The sequence below is a fragment of the Ixodes scapularis genome, unplaced genomic scaffold (assembly GCF_016920785.2).
Source record: "Ixodes scapularis isolate PalLabHiFi unplaced genomic scaffold, ASM1692078v2 PGA_scaffold9__187_contigs__length_104089568, whole genome shotgun sequence".
Lineage (NCBI taxonomy): Eukaryota > Metazoa > Arthropoda > Arachnida > Ixodida > Ixodidae > Ixodes > Ixodes scapularis.
The window spans coordinates 42,835,514-42,858,251 of NW_024609884.1; the positions used below are offsets into that span (position 1 = coordinate 42,835,514).

Here is a 22,738-nt window from a genome sequence, read left to right on the forward strand (position 1 = left end):
GATAGGGATTGATTGCACACTTTTGCGGCGTACGTTGCAAGCCTGACCTCCAACTCCGGAAGGCATCCCCACCTATCGAGACTTTGGCCTACGGGAGCCTCTTCATTTGCCATCACAGTTTAAGATCCCGCGCTATTGCACACTCCACTGGAGCATCACCCGCTCCAATAGGTCGAACTTGCATCCAACAGCGCAGTTGTTGGTTGCTTCTGGGTGAAGAATGGCCATAAAGGAGCACCGAAAACATGAACTGCCCGGATCACGCGTGTCGATACAAAAAAACATAGTTAGCGCTCCAGCACGCTCTCGACACTCGATCAAACGACGTGCGACCGTGAATCGTCCGAAAAACTGAAGAGAAGCCACAGGGAGAGTGAGCCATGAGGCTGTTTCAGCGGCCTTCGAAGTGGCTCTTGCAAGAAGTGCCGCCACCCCCCGGGAGTCGGGTGCGCCATGCGCTGTTCACCGTCGTACATTCGGGTCAATTTGCGAATTGCTATCAATAATACTTGTTTGTGCAAATAAAAAATAAAATAAGTTGTAAAATGACCACACAGAATAGCGCAATGCTAGAGGTACAGCCGGCTGCACTTTTAACAAGCCCAGGTGGTCATGATATCACAAGGGTTTCGTTTTGTCCGGCGGTGGAATGCTTTAGTTCGATTATTAGTTAACCCCCTACTTCAGATTTTCAGAAATTGAAAAAAGATCGACCTACATTCGTGTAAATAGGTACTAAGCCCTTTAAGTAATTCGTTTTTCACTATTTAATGTTAGTTTCTGCAAGCCCATGTTTGTTGTGTCTCTTACAATTTCTTTGCTCTCTTTGGTTTGAATTATTTTCTGCACAGCTTGAAATAGGAGGGTTTGATCATAAAGAAATTTGTTTTTATACATTTCAGGTACAAACGAGAGCAGCTGTTGATTCCTGCTTATGATCATGAGTTCAGGCATGGATTTCAGCATATCATGCCAAGGTATGGTTCTGGTATACATCTCTTAATTACAAATAAAATGCACACCTCCGTGGTTATCTGTTGCTGAGCAGTAAACACTGGTGACCAAGAACATAGGTTGGCACAGGCTATTGCATTTGCAAATCTCTTTTTTAATATGAAAGCATTAACTGTCTCATGGAGCGAGCTGACGTCATCAGTCTGAAGTGCAAAAACGGCAGATAGTTTCCTTCAGCTCCATTGGCTGGTGCACGTCGATGGGGCTCCCATGGGCCGCTGCGCTCGTCAGTTTCCGCGACCGCTCACCTCATGGCGCTGCGTGTCCATCGGTGCGGAGCGTCCAAGGTCATCAGGGGAGCACACGCGCCGACCGGCGACGAAAAGTATGCAGCAGACGAAAAAGGGAGCGGACGAGCGGCTTGCATGCTTTCAAATTCACAACTCGTAAGGAATGCTTAGGTGTACCTCTATCTTTTTAGTGAAGCAAAGACTTTTTTGTGGTAAACCAGCGACGCGTTCGGAAGAGCCCAGGTACGGCGACGGCTGCCAAGTACGACACCAAAAGAACAAACAAGCATAATACGTAGAGGCACAATGCGCACAGGCAAGGATGTTTTTACCTTCATCTAATCATAGCTGCTCACAGTTGGTTGCAAAAGTGCATTAGGCATTTTTTACATTACCTTTTTGTAAGCACATTCTTGCAAAGCGGTGACCAAGCATGCAGCGGTGATCAGCGATACTGGCAATAGTGTTATATTCCTGTATGAGCGAGAAAAAACGAAATGATGAAGAGCAAAGCTTCAATTAGTTGAAGAGCAGAGAAGGGAGAGGGCTACAGCAATGTGACACATGGGCATGTACATCTTTCTCTTGATTTCTTGTACAATAAAACTAGTTGGCAACATTCTTTTTATTCACAAGATCCCTCAACTAATGGCACTTCATATTTCAGCAGTAGGTGATATGACGAAATAGTCATTTCATGAAAGCAACTGGCTAATACGTTTTGCTGTATTGCTGTTTAAAATTTATTTAAAAAATTAGGAAAATATTTTCGGTGGCAAATGTTTTGTTGAGTGGTTGCAATACTTTCGCTTCCTTTATTCATTAAAGCTCAAATTCCTTTGCTAAAGGAAGACTCAAAAATCGAAAGCAAATAGAATGTGAATGTTTATACGGTGAGAAATGGCGAGATTGGTTCAATGCTGTACGGGAAGAATTTAGCCAATGCATTATGATTGCTAACCAGGGGTCTTTTACGGGCATCATGCAGTGGGGATATACGACCCCATACCGGTATAATGCTCATTCATATCGACATGGGCAGGACCAGAGTTTGAACCCAGGAATGATTCTTAGGCTTTGCAGCTAAAATTTTTGCTACACATTTGGAATTGCTGTGTATCAGTTGTTTCACTGCTATACATTAGCGCATTAAAATGCGCTAATGTAACGCATTTTAATGCGTTACATTAGCGCTTAGTACATGCACTGATTTTGGACTGGTTTGGACTAACCAAAGTTGGCAACATCACCACGGGATTACACCACAGACACACTGGCTGTGGAAACTGGCTAGGGAACACCTGCAAGCACCGACAAATGGCGGGCGGAGTGCGGGTGCGTTCTTTGGACGCCTTCAGAAGCTCCTGCCGCCAGCTTTGGAGACCTGTGGATACACACAAGCTGCGATTCCATTCGTCAACCTGGCACGCCTGCCATGTCGTTCTTGGAGAGCAGTCCTCCTACCATGTCACTGGGCCGTTAGCCCACGGTGTCGTCACCCCTGTATGCACAACATGCGTGGCAACACAAAACCCAAGAGAACCGTCAACGTTCAAGAGCAAAGATTGGCCTTCCAAAAACAACAGTGTGCGAACTGTACACTTCGATCGAGGGAAGGTGTGCTGGCTCCAACTGAGGCTGCCAACGTTCGAGAGCAGAGACGGGCTCTCCGAAGACAACAGTACGCGGACCATGGCCAGCGAGCGAGGGAACTGGCTTAAAGGGGCCCTGCAACGACCTTTTGACTGGTTTTATTTTGCACCGAACCTGAGTGCACTGAATGTAGTAACTTAATGAAACTTTTCTTTTCTCGAATTTCGCTTTATTTTAAGTTATAGGCAAATTAAAATTACTAAAACAAGCAAAAAATAACCTTCTTCATGACATCCTTGGTCGTGGCTTGAGTGGCCGTGAACTAGAGGAGGGCTAGTGAGCTCGGCGAGCGCTCACAGCTGCCGCAGTCCGTGTCGACTGCTCGAGAGCCGTCGACACGGACAGCAAACATGGGGTAAAGAACCGTCCAGAACGGAATCCACTTTGCGCTGCCATACCGCCAAACGGCCGAACTGCAAGCTGAGCCTGCTTGCCGAAGGCCTTCGGAACGCTCAGATCCTCGAGCCCGTATGCGACCGCAGCGCTGCCGCATACATCCGGGACCTTTCTACGGTCGCCGCTCGTCGGTGCCTGATCCCACTACCCCTTTCTAGTATGCGTCACCTTTTCCACTGCTTGGTGGCGGGTATGTCGATGGGTCATTTCTTGTTTCTGTACTTTATAAACTGCGTTTGTTTCTTTTCCGATCTAAAATACTGAACAAAAACTAGTTTCATAAATAATAGAAACAATTCGCACCACTTATATTTTGTATTTCGACTAAAAAGAAGCTTTTAGCGGCTCTGACCGGTAGTAAGGCCAGGACCAAAGACTTTACATATCGCGCGCTTTCAGCACCGCGGGTCGCCCTTGTAGGTGGAGGAGGCTTCTGCGTCGTCCGGTTAAAATATGACTCACTGATATTTAGTTACTCTCTCCGTGCCCGCTGGCTTACCCTAATCTCAAGAGACGTGGAAACCGCAAAAACGTTAGACGCTTAAATATGATTGCAGGGCCCCTTTAAGGGGAGACGCATGTCTTGAAATAATCAATAAACACAAAATTTCTTGTCTTGTGTAATTGCATATTTGGATTGAATATTGTCTAAAGTAGCCTCATGCAAAGTTTCAATGCCCAATTCGATGTCTAAGTACAAGAGAAACGCTAGTTACAATGCCTTGGCAGCGTTCGAATCGCGATTTCGAAGCAAAAAGTAGTCGAACTCGCACGTGGCGCCTTCCGCAGCCGCTGTAGCTTGTCGGATCGCGGCCATTTTGAGCTTGTTGGAAAGCTGGCTCTCTCTCCTCTTTCCTAATGCTCACTCATTCTCGTGACACCCTCAGGAAACGTTCGCATTTCCTCATCTCCTCCTCTCGGTTTGCGCGCTGACGAAACTGTCGCCTGCTGTGTGTTGACGGCTGCTCGCTCAGGTGCTTTGATTCTTCAGTAATCAAGCACACGTTTTAGTTCCCGTTTGCGCGCTTAGATTGAACATTGATCGTTGCCTTGTTTTGTTACAAAGCTGCAGGAGTTTCGAGTTCTTGAGATGCGGGTCGATGCTCGGTTGAAAGTGAGCACGCTTCGAGCTTTCGGAAGGAAGAAACATGCCTGGAACAAGACGCCAAAGGGGTTTCTCACAAGTGCGCCACTGCAATCGGCACCGCCGGAATCGTTGGATCTGCCGGCAAGATTGGCCGGGTTTCCTGCCGAAGACATTGCGGGTCCCAGCTGTACCACAGGCTGTTTCTCGAGCTCTGGAACTACGGTGTGAGTCAACTCCGCATACTTCTCTATGGCTGAGCAGGCGCAATGTGTCCAACGAGAGGAGCAATGCAAGCGTACCTTATCCAAAAAGTTGGCGACCGAGCGCAAGTTCAACCTTCCCGGCGTCAATGCGGGAGGCCAGGCAAGCAACGCCTGGACACAGTTTATTGTCGTAGACATGAAGCTCCTGAACGACCTCTTAGCACAGAAAAATTTTGGAAGCTGCGGTGCAGGAACACTGTCAATCACCTAGGCTATGGACCAGGCACGTAGCCAGGGGCGTCCATGGGGCCCGGCCCCCCCCCCCGCCCCCAAAATCTTCCATTTTGCTGGGACCTCCTCTCCCCCCTCCCCCTCATACAGCATTTTGTCATGGGCGAGCCCCCCGCCCCCGAAACAAAGTCCTGGCTACATGCCTGCTATGGACAAGGAATATGGTTTAGCAGTCAAACCTCTCGTCTGCACCGTATGTGAGCTCGAGAAAAAGCAGTTCTCTTCACCTAGAGTGTCCGGAACGGCGAAGATCACACTCCCTTCGAAGTGTACATGTGGGCCATGAAGGGGATTCAGTCAATCGGCAAAGGAGTTACAGCCCTGACGGACCTCTGTGCAAGCATAAACTTGTCCCATCGTGGCCTGCACCACAAGACCTTCCAGGTGCACTTGAAGACTTTTGTAAAAGCCTGCCAAAACTCGGCAGGTGCGAGTGAAGCTGCCTGTATGGTAGTTGTAAAGAAGCTGTACGAAGACTTCTCGAACCCTGTTGCCAACATTGACGTTGTCTTTGATGGATCCTGGATGACCAGAGGACGCAGCTCCCACATTGGTGTGGGCTGCATTATCGAACTGTATTCGAGCCCAGTCCTCGACCATATGGTCTACTCAAACGTTTGCCTCGGTTGTGCTCGGGGACTGGACTTGCTGGAAGAGGGTTACAGCGACTGGTACGCAGCCCACAATGGTCAAATGAACATTGATTATAATGCTGGTCGCGTAGAGGTTGAAGCTGCATTGACCATGTTTCAAAGATCCCTGGCCAAGCATGGACTACGCTACGCCACCATTCTTTCAGATGGTGACAGTCGGACCTTTCATGCGTTGACAGAGGCAGACGTTTATGGCTTTGTCAAAGTTGTGAAGAAACACTACATCAGTGCCCTGATGGAGCCGAGTCCTGGTGCAGGTTCAACAGGGCGTTGGCAAGCTGTGAACCTCCTCTGCCGCACAAGAATCCACTTCCAGATTCTGTTCGGGCTGCACCTGATTCCGTGTTCGCAAGGCTGAAAATGAAGATCTGCTGGCATGTTGCAGTGAAGGCAAGACCCAGAATGCGAGCAAGAGCCTACATTTATCATCTGGACGCAGACATCCAAGAACGCGAATGTATCCCTGGACAGAGTGAAGAGGGATGCAGCTGAGGCTGTTGCCATCTACAACCAGGGAACGAGGTTGACCAGCGAGTCCATTGCCGCAAGCCTGGGTTATGCAACTGGTAACTGCCTCAAACGCCGAAGTGTCAGAAAGGACATTCTCCGGCCGCGTAAAGCAAACGCTGCACACCAGAGCAGCAGCTGTGTAAAGGAGTATGCCAAGCAACACAAGGCAGGAGCAGTTCAGGATGACAGCCCCGAACAGCTGTGGAGGCACTTCCCAGAGCTACACAGACCAAAGGCCCTTTTTAGGGCCAAACAAAATTGCGTTTGGAGCTTCAAACTATTGCTGGCCCTTCCCGTTGTCTCTCGTAAAATCAGCTAATTGGTTTGCAAAATTTTATTTTTATATTGTATTCTTTTTATCTTTCATATTTTTTTTAAGGTTCCTATGTATGGATTATAGCCCATTTTATCTCAATTTGTTCAGAAAGAACACTGTACATATTGATGAAACTTATTGCATAGAATCCCTCATGCAATTTTCTGCAATTATTGTCAAAACTTCAACTGCGATTTACTCAGCTTCATGTTTTTCGTCTATATACTTAGCCTTACAGAGGTTTTCAAAGCTTTTCTTTTTTTTAAGCATTTTTGTTAACTTTATAGCGTTTAATTCAGAAAGAAGTGAACTGCCGAGCTATGCTATTTTTGTATGTCTGAATGCACTTGAACAAATTTTATTAGTGATAATGTGACCTCATTGTATTTCATAAATAGGGTACTTGACATAATTAGACGAATTTGATCAAATAATCCTTTTTTACAAAAGTATAAATAGCACAGGTCTGCATGGCAGGTCTTTACCTACAATTATTGCATAGAATCCCTCATGCAATTTTCTGCAATTATTGTCAAAACTTCAACTGCGATTTACTCAGCGTCATGTTTTTCGTCTATATACTTAGCCTTACAGAGGTTTTCAAAGCTTTTCTTTTTTTTAAGCATTTTTGTTAACTTTATAGCGTTTAATTCAGAAAGAAGTGAACTGCCGAGCTATGCTATTTTTGTATGTCTGAATGCACTTGAACAAATTTTATTAGTGATAATGTGACCTCATTGTATTTCATAAATAGGGTACTTGACATAATTAGACGAATTTGATCAAATAATCCTTTTTTACAAAAGTATAAATAGCACAGGTCTGCATGGCAGGTCTTTACCTACAATTCCATATCACTTATAAAAAGAAATTCATTATAAAGGACCTTAAAGCCCTTTAAGAAATAACCTAATTAGGTTTTATTAATTGCTATGTCACTCAAAAAATAATTGAGATGTCTTAAATCTAATCGCATATTTGAAAAGAGGGTGACAATATGCATAGACAACAAGTTTCATTACAGTTTGTTCATAAATAAAAAATTAGTTTTAGAACCAGTGTCTGGCCTTAACAGAATTAAACGGACATTCACGGTAAATAAATACGCACAACGAAATGGCTCTGTCATCGTAAGCGCATCACTGGCACATCCTTCATGCACACGCTAGGTGAACTGTTCTGCTTGCACCAGGGAGAAGAGGGGTTTCGGGAATGTTCACTCTGCAGCAGGGATGGGCAAAATACTTGCAAATACGTATCGAAATACAAATCCAAAAAACTTCGTCAAAACTGTGTTTAATTACAAATCTAATTACATTTCCAAAAAAGCATTTAAGTACAAGATACAAATACAACCAAATGTATTTGGTCTCCTCGAAATACTTTTCCAAATACATTCCTCAAAATTTGCGTCGGCGACTTCAGGGCACCTGCAACGGGTTTCTGGGTATCTCATTTTAATCTTGCATCGCACACTCGGGAGTTAGTTTGCAGGGCTCTAAATACGTAATAGAAATATAATCATAAAAAAATGTTATCAGCTTGGACGTAATAGGTGAAAAAGGTACAGAGCTTCAAACAGCTTTTTTTGTCGATTACATTTTGGTATAGTCCAACAAAGAAAAACGATGAACCGAGACGACCAAGACACGCAGCACTAGCTAGAGATTTTTTTATTGTTGCAACTCGCACCAGTCACGAAAATCTGGACGACCCGCGCATTTAGAATGTTCCAAGCAAAAATATGGATGGAAATCAGGCTGGAAAGCATCACAAGTTGTTCCAGGCACTTATTTAGCCAGTCTGCCTGTGAACGTCGATTTCGTCACTATTCTTGCCCTGGACTAGCACCGTAATCACAAAGTCACTAAACGCTTGTGCTTGATTGAGAGACACTGCATTGCAGAACGTAGTTTTGTTCCTGCTCTGGACAGTGGCAATAAATTTGAGGGATGTATTTTCGCCCACAAAATTGTATTTAATTACAATTGTATTCGAAATACCCACTTTTTAGTATTTAAATACACGCATCAAGTACATTACCCAATTTGTAATTGAATACAAATGCAAAATACAGAAAGTATTTAAAATACGTATTTCAAATACTTGTATTTGAAATACTGCTTATCCCTGCTCTGCGGAAAAGTGCTGAGAAGCTGCATTCACCATGCTTTGTCATATATAACCGCTGCACGAAATGCTAACACATTTCTTCGAGAATCAGCGTAGCGGTAGCAGCGATTTTGGCTCGTTTTTAAATAAAATAAATAAATTAGGGCTTACACCCTCATTGGGTAGACAGCACCCCTTGTTGTTTTTTTTTGCATAACAGCGCATAAAGCGCATCCAGTGTCCCTCGGCCCTGGGGGTATTGAAATAAATAAAATCAACAGACTATACAGCTCCCATATGTGAAGTGTGTTCCCTGAAAAGAAGACCCCAGTTTAAAATTTGCACATAGCTATTTTGTACACATTTGGTCGTAGCGTTCACATTCAGTTCTGTTTTAACAGATAGTGAGCTGGAAGATTGAAACAAAGGCCATTCATTTAGGTTTGCATCGGGAATCTCCCAATCTAGCGACTAGTTCCTGGGAATTTTCGTAGATGCCAAATGCATCTTCTTTCTGTTCCAGGGCGGAGGTGAGCGTGCGCGCTACGCACGGGACGCACATCATCTTCTTGCAGAACGATGCAGGCTATGCACGCTGGGGCCCTACACCCGAACGCCTCGATGCCCTGCGCGAGAGCTACCGGCCAGGGCTGGACAAGGAGCGCGATGCTCCCTCGGAGGCTCCTGTGGCCCCCCTGGTTGCAGCGGCACCAACCCTTGCCCAGCCTGCCACGCCCCCCCGGGACCCTGCCACAGTCCCCACAGCTGCCAAGCTCTCCTGAGCTGGGCAGAGCGTTGCTTCCAGTCGGCCCCGTACGCAGAGCACCTAGTGTCGGGCGCTCTCATGCAGCACTGAACGAGCGAGGTGCAAGTGCTAATCTAGCACTAGAGGGAGGAGCAACAGGCTCTAGGTGGCCGCATCATGAAATTTTCTCGACGTACAAGGCACAAACCTTGATGGGGCTCTGCTAATTGGATCGGAGTAGTTTCTCATGTAGCTAAATGCGCCAGTTATGCTGCCTGCCCTACGAGGCGGTTTGGAGGCTCTTATGGAAGAAGAGTACCAGTGGATTGTGTGGATCCTAATCTGTGTAAAATGACAATCCATTCTTATACAAAGCGAGAAGGAAAATGAATGTTCACATTGCACCGCGAAAACTTCTGTTTTCACGTGACACGCCGTGCGTTTCCTATTTATAATTCAATCACGGTAGAAGAGCTAACTGTGTACTGTTCTGTACAGTGAACAGATTTGATTGAGCTATTGCTCGTTGCAGTGCCAAGGTGAGGGGCAGCCTATTAAATTATTATAGTTGTCTTTTGTTGTGCCTAAGGCTTTTATTTTTTTCTTTATAAAACTAGTAAGAAAAGCTTACTGCCACCTAGATTTACCCACCGGTGTCTCCATTTTGTTGTACATGCAGTATTTTCTTGAATTGGTTAGGCAAGATTATATATTTTGGAAGCAGCTTCCCCAAAATAACTCTCTTCACCATGCCTCGGCTTCATAACATTGCATATGTCTTTTTGATACAAGTAGAGCTTCCAAGTAAATGACAAGGCTAGTTATAAAATTGGAGCAGGCACTGCCTCATTTGCTTCACTGAAAATAAAGATAACTTTTAATGCATATGTTTTTCATAGTCAGAATTGACCTGGCATGCTGAAAGAAGTTTGTCTCCACTCCTATCATGTAGGCAAAGAATGCTTTTACGAACCGCTCTCTGTTCATGGGTAAATATTAAGATTTTTACTTTCTTTTGTTGAGTGAGAAATATGTGTGTAATTTTTTTTTAACAGACTGCTTCCATTTCTTCCATTTTAAGGTATCGGCAAAGAATGCTTTTACGAACCGCTCTCTGTTCATGGGTAAATATTAAGATTTTTACTTTCTTTTGTTGAGTGAGAAATATCTGTGTAATTTTTTTTTAACAGACTGCTTCCATTTTAAGGTATCTGGGTTATTTTTCTTAGTGTTGTTCTTTTAAATTTGTTGACTATATATCTGAAAGGTAGCACCCTTAAACTAAATTTGCTAACTCATCTAAGTATGGCAGCAAGTGAAGCCAGTCTCTAAAATATTTGTTTTTTAAGTGGTTGGCAATTTACAAAATTACTGCATTAAAGGGACCATAAAAATGACTTGCAGACTTAGGCCATATATTAGCGTTAGGGAGGAACTTGCATTCGTGAAGCAAAAAACAGGTTACATTGTAATCTAAACCTTGTCTCAGCATTTCGATTATGATGTTTCTTAACCATCCTGCCTGCATACTTTTGCTTCTTTGCAAAATTAGTATCAGGTTTTTTTGTTGTCATGGGCAAAAATAAAAGGTATGGGTTAGGTTATAGTATGTTTTTCTTCCTTGACTTGTGTTTTTTCTGCACCAAGCAGAGGCCATGCACTACTCTGGGTCCATAGAAACTGAGAAGTAGCAAAATAGGAGAAAGTAAAAGCCCCTGAAGCCAGTAACCACCGGTGGCACTGGCTGAGTCGTTGAAAAATGGCAGGGATGTCCCAGTGATCTGATTTGATGAGGGAGATGAAGATCATATGGTTTCCTACAGCCAGCTCATGTTTAATGATCCCTTTAATTAGTTTTGTACATGAAGCTTGGCTACAAATCTAGCAGTTCCTTAGTTTGTTGCATCTGTGTGTGCTGTTTTAAATAATATTGCGGACACGGTAAAACTTTTATGAGATTTCTAGTGCTCAAACTGATTTTAATTATCAACCATGAAAGGTGCTTTTCTGTGGGAGTGGAAAATGTAAAGATTTACTTGTGCTACTCATTGTATAAATTAGTACCATGATTTCTTAATGAAATTCTATTTCTGCAGGTAGAATAATTCAGCTTTTCATTGCTGCACATGCCGTGTACACAGTGCAACTTCTTCAAAAACTGGGAGAGACAGGTGCTTGATTGACTGCATTACCTTTCTTTTTATTTTTAATGAATTTTCACCCTGCAATATTGTGCTCTCACCGTCGAAGCGAAATTCAAATGTATAAAGCATGTGATAAGTTGCATTATTTTTACTTCATTACCATGTTACTGCCTCCGCTAATATCAAGTAAAACCTGTAGTTGGACCACAAGTTTTGACTTGATCTTTAACCATGGGGCATGTCATGATTTTAACAAAAGATGAATACAACTCATAACTGGCTGGCTATCTCAAGTACATGATCCAAACCAAATTGTTTGTTTCTAAATTGAAATGTTTGTGAATATTTGTCATGAGCCTTTGACCAAGCTCCAGGATTGCTCGCTGACCTTAATAGTGTACCCTTTCCTTAACGCTAAAAAGCAACAGATCACTTAACTTATTTTTCAATTTAAATATCATATTCATTAAATTAATACGGTAAACTCCTGTTAATGTGACCACCGTTAGCCTGGCACTTGCTTTGCCCAAACCTGGGCAAGGCCAAAACTGACCAATCTTTGGGGACACCAAAGCATAATGCCTATCTAACATTTGTCCATTAATGTGGTCATTTCACTTCATCACTACTCTTGGCATTAGTGAAGTGGTCACAGTGGGAGTTGGCTGTATAAGCATTGTGATTGAAAGGCTGGTTCATGCACACTTTTGGAGTATATGGAAAGCTTGTTTGGGAACTGCTGAAAAATTTTATTTTTAGTCCACCTGCCTGTAGGGGCAACTGTCATCTGCTGTGGGGTCTTGAATGTTTCTTGTATGCCTATGTTCCTCTGGTGTTCTATCACCTTATCTTATGTTGTTATGTGCATTGTGAAAAGCAGCTCATCTGCACAATTTCGGTGCTACTTTTTATGTGTATGGTTATGCTGAGGTTACTATTTTTTTTTAAGTTTTTCCTTTCTAAAGAGCCTATTGCCCCCTCAACAAAATTTTATGTGATTTGAATTGACAAAGCACAAGCATATTCTGAGTAGTAATGCAAGTTTGTCTTTCAAACCTTTGTGTATATGATGCACATATTCACTGTAAAATTTACACAGATGTGTTATGCAACTTCTTATGCTACTTCCAAAGGCATTTGTTATGGTTTCATCCTATCTGCATTATGTACCAATTTCATATCAAAATTCATTGTCATATAGTCCTGTTACCATTTTATGCATATTTTTTCACCTCATTCATTTTTGTACTCAGCAACTACCTAAGTACTTTCGGTTGTCTCGTTTATCCTAAATGTTTCATGCCAAATCTCCTCACTTGTTTAATCTTTGCTAAGCAAAGAGCCTTGTCATTGTTTACCAGTGTAAAAAGAACATGTTTCATTTTGCTCACACATCTTGTGGTTTGTAGACACTGGCTAAGTGTGGACCTGAGAAAGCAAATTCGACAAATTGACTTAGCCCCTTCTCTGCCACTGACATCATGTATTCCCTTGATGTGCCATGGCTTTCAGCATGCTTACACACCAATGTTTTCACATCTTGGTGTTGCGCACAATGTGGTGACTGTACATAATGTAAATAGGGCACTGCTAGATATTACTCATTGACATCCACATTTTTTTATACAGCATGACAGGAGTGAGTAGTTGTTGAATTGTGCAACTTCTTGGTTTGTAAACCTGTCCTCTTCTTTTTATGTGGCTTTCTTGGTTGTTTTAAGTCCGCATGTGACTATTGGTGTCCGGCTTGCAGTTATTCCTGTTGTGGTGGTATTCTTTCTCTAGAAAAAAAAACCTAAAATAAAACAAAGCCACTTTAGGTGAGTCTATTGTCTTATTTTATTATGGGCAACTGAGGGGAAAAAGGCAGAAGGTAAGCAGAAACGTGAGTAATCACAGTGTTAGCTGGTGGCAGCACTTTGGCAGAAGAAAACTCACAATCAATGTAAGAAGAAAAAAAGTGCTGTTAAACCAGTTGCTTTTTATATTTTCCTGTCTAAACTGGAATGGCCAGCCATTCAACCGTGAAGTGCACCTCCTTTGTCATTATCTTGGTTTTCTATTTCAGCATTTTTACTCTATTACAGTGTTTCAGATACCTAGTGAAATCTTCTGAAACGTATGGTACTACATGATCTATTGCTCTCGCATGCCTTTAAAATTTATTAGTTGGCATCTGTTCTATTAATCAGTATCATGAGGAGAAAGGAAGAAATTAACGAAATCCATTCCAATGGGTCAGCGTTTTGACTCTTCGTCCACATCATTGTTAGCTAGATTTTGCCCATGTCGTAGGAAATGGCTGAGTTGTTTGGAATATGGCAGTGCCTGCAATCAATGTTGCAAAACAATTTTTTTTTTTGACAACAAATATGCAATTGGGTGTTTGACCAACGTTGATTAAGGGGGGGGGGGGGGGGGTCTGGAAGTTTTGTAAAGCATACAGGGTGTCCCAGGCAACACACAAATCAAAACAAAAATCTGCACTCTGCAGGAGGGAAACGAACTGGATGTTAGCAAACGTCTTACGAAAGGGCACACCTTTTTTTGTGCACCTTGTTATTTAATTCGTTAAAACTAATTAGCTAATTTTTATGTAAACTGGAAAGTTGTAGGACGGTGTTGAACAACGCCCAATTAAAGAGGTCATGAAACGATTTTTAAACTTTTTCCTTAGCTTTCTTTGCTCCTCAACTCAAAAATCGCTCACTGTACCAAACAGTTCAAGAAGACTGAAAGAAGGAACTCCCCTCATGCTCGACCCTCGTTTGTGTACCCGGACACATGCCATTCTTGTTATAGAAGATAGCCCGTCGCTCAAAACTGGCACCCCGAAGCTGACAGTGCTGTGGAAGCTACTTGTTTGTTGGGTCAGCCGCTCGTGATCACGCTCCCTCGCGCATACCCACGCGCAGAGAATAAGGTCAGGTGATGAAAAGGAGGTGGCTGATTGGTCCGGCAAGCGCATAGCTTCCACCGCACTGTCAGCTTAGGCGAGAAGGGAATAAGTGAGGGCCGGTATCTTGTGACGTGCGTTTGGGCCGGGCGACGCGCTTTGGGTACCGCGGATGTATCACAGTGAAAAGGCAGAGAGCTTTCGAAAGGAAGGAGGTACGAAACAGTCCGATGTGTTTTCAAAGTTTTGTACCGAAAATCAGGCTTTTGTATTGCAAAACTTTTTTTTTTTTTTTTAAGTTTTGCGAAATTGTTTATTGTAGAGCCCTGCATATCCGCGGATATCCGCAGTCAACTAACGGATGCTACGCCACTGTCCAGGGGGGCTCAGCGTGGCCCTCGGTCATCTCGGAGACGTTCGATCCCCTCTTCGGCCTCTCAAGGAGCTTCAAACCAAGAGACAACCCGGTGACTACCGACCCCAAGCCACCTTCACTCTGTGTCACAGCTTGACCCTCTGTTTGCGTGGACCCAAAAGCACAACTCCGGCGCCAATCAGCTCGTCGAACGACGCTTAATCGAAGGATCCTTTAGTCGACATGCGATGTCTGAAACCGCTACACGGCGCAAGCATACCGCCAAGTTGTTACAGAGGATTTAAATGAGCAGTCAACGCCCGTTGAGGAAACCGCGGTGGTGACCGCGGCACGGTGCAAGCATACCGCGGAGGTATGGTTTTGGAATATGATAAAGCAATCATGAAACGCGCATATATATTAAAAGTTCATTCGTGACTTGCATGTACCTCAGACCTCTAAAACAGTTCTGACAGATGAGCAGCAGTCATTTATAACTCCCATGGAGCGAACCGACATTATCAGCTTTGGAAGCCGCACCAAACGGCACTTAAATTTCCCTGTCCAATGGAGCGAAGCCTGTAGTCTGTAGCAGCGAATTGATGGAAAACTCACATTGGCTGGCGCGCGGCATAGTTCCAAGGAACGCCACCCCACAGAGTAGCACTCTCCACGGCGCAGCGGCCCGGCCGCCGGTATGGGAGAGAGGGTGGGAAGAGCGGCCGGCCGCAGAGCCTGCCTGGGCAGCCGATGTGGAGGTTGCTCGGCCGGGCACAGCGCGGCGCGCAGCTTATAGGAATGCGCTACGTGTACGAATGCTTTCGCATTCCTACACGTTAGCGGTCTTAAGTGTCTTTGTAATTTTTTTAATTGACAGATATAAACATATCAAATTGAGTGGCTCTTGGATTAATATGGATGGTGTTGGGATGAAGTTCGTTTGCGCTTGGATTACATTATGACCACTTGGATTAAATTAGAGTACAGCTGGACTAAATTCAGGAACGCTCGGATTAAAAAAAAAAGGTCGGCAGAATTTGCATGAAATATAAACTTGTGCTACAAACTTTTTTTTTACTTCGCCAAAAGGGAACTTTTGGCTGCTATAAAGAGTGTTTTTAAACGATTCAATCCAATCACATCATTGAAAACTACCATAAAATATTGATCAAATCAACCATGAAGAGAGGATTTTATGCCAGAAAATTATCTAAAAGAAGATGGCGCTGATTTGTGTTTTTAGCGTGTAGGCCAAGCAAGAACAGCCTGCAGAGAGTCTTCACTACCGGGCGCCTGCACTCTAAAAAAAGCCCGTGCGTCTACTTTCCCGCACAACACTCGTAGAGCCAATCACCGCAAGTTATGGAGACAGCTCAACGAATGACGATGCCGAAACATATGTTTAGACCAAAAAACGCAGTTTGAGTTGTGACATTAAGCAATGCAAGCGTGACGGTGCAACGACATTCAATTGGAATGTTTTTCACTTTACACGAGCTTACTGGCACTAGTGGGACTCAATGATACTCGCACGCAACGCCACTGGCCAAGAAATTCCTTTGTTGCGGTGTAATTTCAAGGACAAAATTGATCATTTTCATTCAATCTCTCCTTTGCAAAATTTGATGACGTAACGTGGGGATTGAAGTATTCCCAAGTGACGATATTTGAATGCGGTTCATAGATTGGACCCGAGCATTGCGTGGGCACTTGATTTGGGCTCGTGATAATTACTAGCTCGAGAAGCATTCGGGTAGTGGCCCGTGTCCAATCGCTGCAACGACGACAGTGAGCCGAGCCATAACAATGTCTGGAACTCAGCGCGTGTCCTGTGCTTTGCCAACCCCAGCGCGTGGCTATGATCAACATTGGCGGCATATAATCGGCTCCAGATCACGTGGCTGCGAGTTGAGGGGGTGAACGCTGCTCGCTTTTCTTTAATTTTTTTCTGGAACTTCTATTGCGTGGGGTGAAAAACGAACGCGTGTTTCATAGGTCATTAACGTCAGGGATCCGTTTTAAGGGGTATTTGCATCAAGTACAAAAATTGTTGCATCGCCCCTTTAATGTCACAACTCAGAGTACGTTTTTTAGCCTAAACATGTATGTTTCGGCATCGTCATTCGTTGAGCTGCCTCCGTAAGTTGCGGTTATTGGCTCTCCGAGGTGTTGTGCGGGAAAGTAGACGCACGGGTTTTTTTTAGAGTGTGCGACGATGCTCGCCAGATTGCCAAAGCACACAATGTTTTTTTTTTTTTTTTTTTTTTTTTTTTTGTGTGTGTGTGTGTGTCGTCATTCCCGTTGTGTTCGTTCGAAGCGGCGGAGATGTAGATAGTACCTACAAGATGTAATCAAAATTGAAAAAAAAAGAAGATAACGCGACGTGACGACGCAACTTTATGCGACGCCAGACAGATCGAACGCAGAGAAAAGCAAGACAGTGAATGTGCGACGTAGAGGGTGGCTGCTGGATATTGGGAGACGAGACACGAGCCTTTTGTTTTCACTTTTTCTCGTCGACAAGTATACAGCAAATGAGGCCAATGCTTCATGAGTGTCCTGTGTCGGGGTGTTGGGGAAATTGTGTTGGGGGACCGAAGGTTTACATTTTTTTCTTTCCGACCGACGAGTAACGACGATGCTACCAGTGGATTAGGGCAAAACACCAGAAAGACTTCCAAGTTACGAGCTCTCCGAAGGTATGTCAAGCGGTTTCACAGCTTTTCTTTATTCCCGCACTTCTGTATTTATCCTCTGTCCCGCAAGACTGTGTAGTGCTAAACCACTCCGCTCTTTTCTGTTTTCTCAGGGAGGCATAGCGAGTATTTGTATGGAGCTGCGGCTTCCGAAGTGTTTATAAACATTTTGATGGTTTCAGCATGTGAGCTACCTGCTCAGAATATTGTACTCTGTGTTCATCTTGTCTAAAGAGTGACGAAAAAAACGTTTCTGCCGCCAGTCTTGCTTTCTATTCTTTGTCCCGACTGTAGTTTAGGAGTAACACATTTGCATTATTAGCGTTTTCTTCAATTTGTGTATATTTACTCCTGTCCCATTAGAGGTCCACAATATTACAGCGACTCTTTTATGAGCTAGGATCTGGGAAAACATGCGTCCGCGGATGTTGACAGAAAACTCCCCATTGGTCGTGGCAAGTATGAATAAATATGAATAAAAATAGGGGGCAGCCAGCGTGAATCAGCCTTCTTGGCGTTATTAGATAGTGAGGTCCTGATCCCTTGTTATCAACTCTAGCCATCGTCCTCGAAGTCGTCCTGGAAGTCGCCCTTGAGGTCGTCCGAGAGGTACTCTTAGGCGTCGTCTTCGAGGTCGTCCTAGAAGTCGTTCCTATGGTCGTTCCAGAGGTTGTCCTAGGCGTCGTCCTAAAAGTCTTCCTTGAGGTCGTCTTGAAAGTCGTCCTTTGGGTCGTCTGAGAGGTCGTCCTCTAGGCATCGTCCTAGACGTCAAAAATAACAGCCTCGCTGGTCCTCCATCTTCACGTGAAGTGGAAGAGCTCTACAATTTTTTGTTATAATTTTAGAAAGCAAATACTGATGACATTGATACAATCCATATGTGACACAAGTGCATGCCCTGGATATCCAAGTACCCTTGGACATCTGCAGACAGCGGTGGTTGGAGTTTTATTGCCCATTCATAATGCCTATTAAAAATGATAGTCCGTTTCCAGTAAACAACTATTGCGGTTTATTTTGGTGCGGAGGAATCAATGCCGTTCGATGTATGTGTCATTGTTTGATGACAATGATAATGCCAAACAATTTAAACGACAAAAAAAAAAAAAAAAAAAGGAGCAGAAGAGCACGAGCGGGGGGAGCGTGGCACAAGCGGGTTTTCTGGAAGTCAGGAGAGTGATCGCGACGGGCGGTTAGAGTAGCGCCCGGCAGCTGCTACGGCTAACTAAGCGCTAAACCGGGTCCACGAAGCCGTTGCCGGACTCCGACGACCGGGGCTGACACGTGCAGCGCCTCGAGAAGTCTAGAAAGTTAACCACATTTCTTTACGAGGGGAATTTCAGGTTACGTGATCAGGAGAGTAGGAACGGCGGGCTGTCGCGCTTTGGAACTAATGCGGAGGGCAAGTTCGTTTGCTTCTTGCGCAGGGGTCGTGGTGACGTCAGAACGTTGAGCTCTGATTGGCTCGAGCGGAAAGGGGGTCGCCGAGACCCCCTATCTGAGCGTCGTATGCTTCTTTGCAATGCCGTCTGCTATTCAACAGCTGTCTTACCTTTACACACTAAAAATTTCAACACCCATGTTCGTGTTAAAAGGGTGTTTTTCCGAGCTCACACCCTTCCTACACCATTTTTACATGATTTTTGAATATTCAAGGGTGTACGGAAAGGCCTACACCCTTCGTACATCCTTTTTACACCCTACGGCTACCGAAATCGTGTTAAGAGGGTGTTGCGGTGGTACACCCATGATTTCCGAATCTCGTCGAACTCGGAAACCGCATAAGCGCCGACAGCAGAAGTCAAGAAGCAGCCTGCTCAATTTAGAGGATTTCGTGAAGTTCAAGTAAGCACAATGGGCAGCTGACATCCAAGCCAAGCCAACGCTCAAGTTGTTTTCAAGCCAGATGAATGCCGGCGTTGTGTACAAGCTCCTTGGTTGTTTACGTGCAAGCGACCACGAAAATATCATCGGTTACTCACGCACTTCTGCTCAGAATGGTGAGACCACATCGGTTCTATTATGATACATTCCGTCTCATCCTGAGATGTACTAAAGCGAAGGCTAGACGTGCGAGACGGTTCGGGCTCACAGCTTTACTGTGAGCCTGTACCGTAAAGGTCGGTTCCGACACTTGCGTTTGAGTGTGTTTGTCTGCGTTGCGTTTAGAACCGAAAACGAGTCACCGGCACATCTGTGCTTCATATGAAGCGTGGATTCCAATTCAAAGAATCATCTTGGCACGCGATATAAGCAGCAGGGATGTCCTGGTTTCTCGCAGCCGCAACGCGGTCAAACGCAACTGTTTGAACCAGGCTTTACGTGGTTGTCCTGGGCTTGTCCCTCGCGCTTTATTCTTTCGATTTTAAGTATTCATTTTCAACTCGCTCGCTTTTACCAGTATTAGTAGATACTCAGGCTGCACGAGGGTTCGTGCAGTGCGACCATCTAGCGATGCTATGAGCTTGTGCTCGAGCCTTGGCTTTAATGCATCTTAGTGGGGAAGGCAATCATCGGGGATATATGACACACGATGATGCCAAGTCTGTTCACGGCGGACCCTCGTGCTGTTCTGATTGGAGGAGAAGGGGCGTGTAAAAAATTGGCAAATGGAACATGGTTAGCGACAGCGCAAATATATGTTGGAAAAAGTTCAGAACGTTAAAGTGCAGCAGCCTGAAACTTTGGAGTTAAGCAATTAGAGAATCATTTGAAGACATCTTTAGAGGTTCAGCCTTCTCTCCCCCCACACCAATATCGAAGGCTGCTAGGATATTGGTTCAGGCTAAGCCCTCTGTCTTTCAGTCAGCGAACTCGAGCCGTTCCACCTGACCTTGTTATTTCATAACAGATATGTTAGAAAATGGAATGCAGATTTTCTTTACACGGCCAAAACATAAAGTGTTATCAAATAATACCTGCCATATTCATATTCTACATTTACAGACCGGGGCTGCCCCGCCTGTGGAGGGTGAAGATGCGAGCAGCCTCGAAGCCCACCAACAGTGGCTGTGTGCTGAGAGCGAAAGCTGGTGCCTGACGAAGGCCAGATTGATCTTCGAAAGGATGCGACTGCCTGCAAATGGCTACATGTGTTGATATTGATGGGCATATAGACTGCAAAGAATGCTTATCCCTACCTGATGGATGCTAGGAGGGTATGCATTCCATATTTTTTTACTGATCTCTACAACAATTGCTAAATTGCGCTTCCCCGCTCCGTGATTGCGGCTGCCGGACGACCATCTTGGGACACGGAAAATTAACCTTTTGGAGCGTTGCAGAGGCTGGCCGGCAGCGTGCTGCAGACATGTTTTTTGCTCGTTTGTCGTCATTGGGAGCGTTAAAGTGGCCCTGCAATAACTTTTGGACTGGTTTTTAATTTGGACCGAACCTGAGCGCACTCAACGTAGTAATTTAAAGAAACTTTTCTCCAATTTCGCTTTATTTTAAAAGTTATAGGCAAATTAGACTTACAAAAACAAGCAAAAAATAACATCCTTCATGACGTCGTAGGTCCTGGTTTGAGTGGCCGTGAAGTAGTGAGCTCATCGAGCGCTCACGGCTGCCGCACTCAGTGTCGACGGCTCGAGAGGGTGCCACTAAAGCACGTGTTGACTAGGCTGTATGAAGTGGGTGGCCAGGGCAGCTCGCATTGCATTTGCCGCGCGATTAAAGACTAATTCGGCATAACACTTCATTGGCCACAAACGACGGTAAACACGGGGTAAAGATCAGTTCAGAACGGGAGCCACTTCGCGCTGTCATACCGCCAAAGGGTCAAATCGCCAGCCAAGCCCGCGCCGAAAGCCTTGGGAACGCTCGGAACCGGTCGGATCCTCGAGCCAGTATACGACCGCAGCGCCACCGCGTACATCCGGGACCTTTCTAAGCCCATTGTTCGTCGGAGCCTCATCCCACTACGCCTTTCTAGTACAGTAAAACCTCGTTATAACAAAACGGGATATAACAAAGCAATCATAATTCCCCTTGCTTGCTAATAGTGGGAAGAAATGGACATTGGCTATAACAAACTAATGGTTATAACGAAATAATTACGACCGCTCCTTCAACTTTGTTATAACGAGGTTTTACTGTATGCGCCGTTTTTTTCACCGCTTGGTGGCGGGTTTGTCGACGGGTCTTTTCTTGTTTCCGTACTTTATAAACTGCATTTGTTTCTTTTCTGATCTAAAATACTGAACAAAAACTACTTTCATACATAATTGAAACGGTTCGCGACACTTATATTTTGTATCGACTAAAAAAAAAGCTTTTAGCAGCTCTGACCAGTAGTAAGCCCAGGACCAAAGACGTCACATATTCCGCGCTTTCGGCAACGCGGGTCGCCCTCGTAGGTGGAGGAGGTTTCCGCGTCGTCCGGTTAAAATATGACTCACTGATATTTAGTTCTTCTCTCCGTGCCCGCTGGCTTACCCGAACCCAAAGAGACGTGGAAACCGCAAAAGAGGTAGACGCTTAAGTATGATTGCAGCTCCCCTTTAAGTCCACACTCCTTTACCCCTACTCTGACGCTCCGAGTTTCATACTCCAGGCACAGCAACTAAATGGCGCATGGCGTACAGGAGCGCGACACACCGAATCTATTGACAAGCCGCACAAGCTCCTTCCCACCGCACGGTTATGACGAACCTGGCATCCCGTGGATACGGGTGGGAGAAGCCAAAATTATTTCGGTGGTAAATTAATTAAAGCCAGTGTAGAGCGGCAGGGTACAAAGTAAAAGAGACGGCGACGTTATGAAGTTTCTACGAACGTTTAAGTATTTCTTAGAGGTTTGGAGACTCGCTTCGAGCACGTGCGGGGAAAGGCACCTTGGCTGATCTATTTATTGACCGTGCAAGCTGTTTATATTTGAATTAAAGACAACATTCTTGAACTTGTTCGTCGACGCACGAAACCCTCACACTTGCCAGATATTTCGTGGTTCCATATTGCAGCGAGACGGAATGCGATGGAAGCTGTTGATGTGCTATGCCGATACCGGAACACTGTCGTTCAATAGATAGCACGTCAATTCGTTTCAGGCGAGACTTGAACATGATGTTTCGGCTTTCCATTCGAAGTATCTTGATTCTCTGGGCAAAGCATCCTAGAAAGGGCAGCGCTCCGACTGTCTTCTCATCTCAACAACTTTTCTGTCGCTGTGCTGTCGGTAACCTTCCGTTCAATAGATGAATTCGTTTTCAGGCGAGATGCACAAACAAACCTTTCCCGCAATGCTAACTGATGCTTCGGCTTTCCAATCTAGGTATCTTTATTCGCTGCAGCTGGACTAAGCAGTTTAAAAAGGGCAGCCGTCCCACTGTCTTCTCGGCCGGCAACTTTTCTGTCGCCGAGCTATCAGCACGCTCGTTCGATAGATCGCTTTGTTCTCAGGCAAAGCACATGAACAAACCTTTTCCGGAATGCTAAT

The 22,738-nt window shown here is 44.7% G+C and overlaps 1 protein-coding gene across 2 annotated transcripts in view; it reads left to right on the forward strand.

Moving 5' to 3' along the window:
- LOC8031100 (mRNA (2'-O-methyladenosine-N(6)-)-methyltransferase) overlaps positions 1-13,173 on the forward strand; it is a 55,772-nt gene extending 42,599 nt beyond the window's left edge. For both annotated transcript variants that reach the window (XM_040500241.2, XM_040208279.3), the window contains 2 exons: positions 903-977; positions 8,989-13,173. In XM_040500241.2, the coding sequence (XP_040356175.1) occupies positions 903-977; positions 8,989-9,247 (334 nt within the window). In that variant the 3' untranslated portion in view covers positions 9,248-13,173. The remainder of the gene's footprint in view (positions 1-902; positions 978-8,988) is intronic.
- The last annotated feature ends 9,565 nt before the right edge of the window (positions 13,174-22,738 follow it).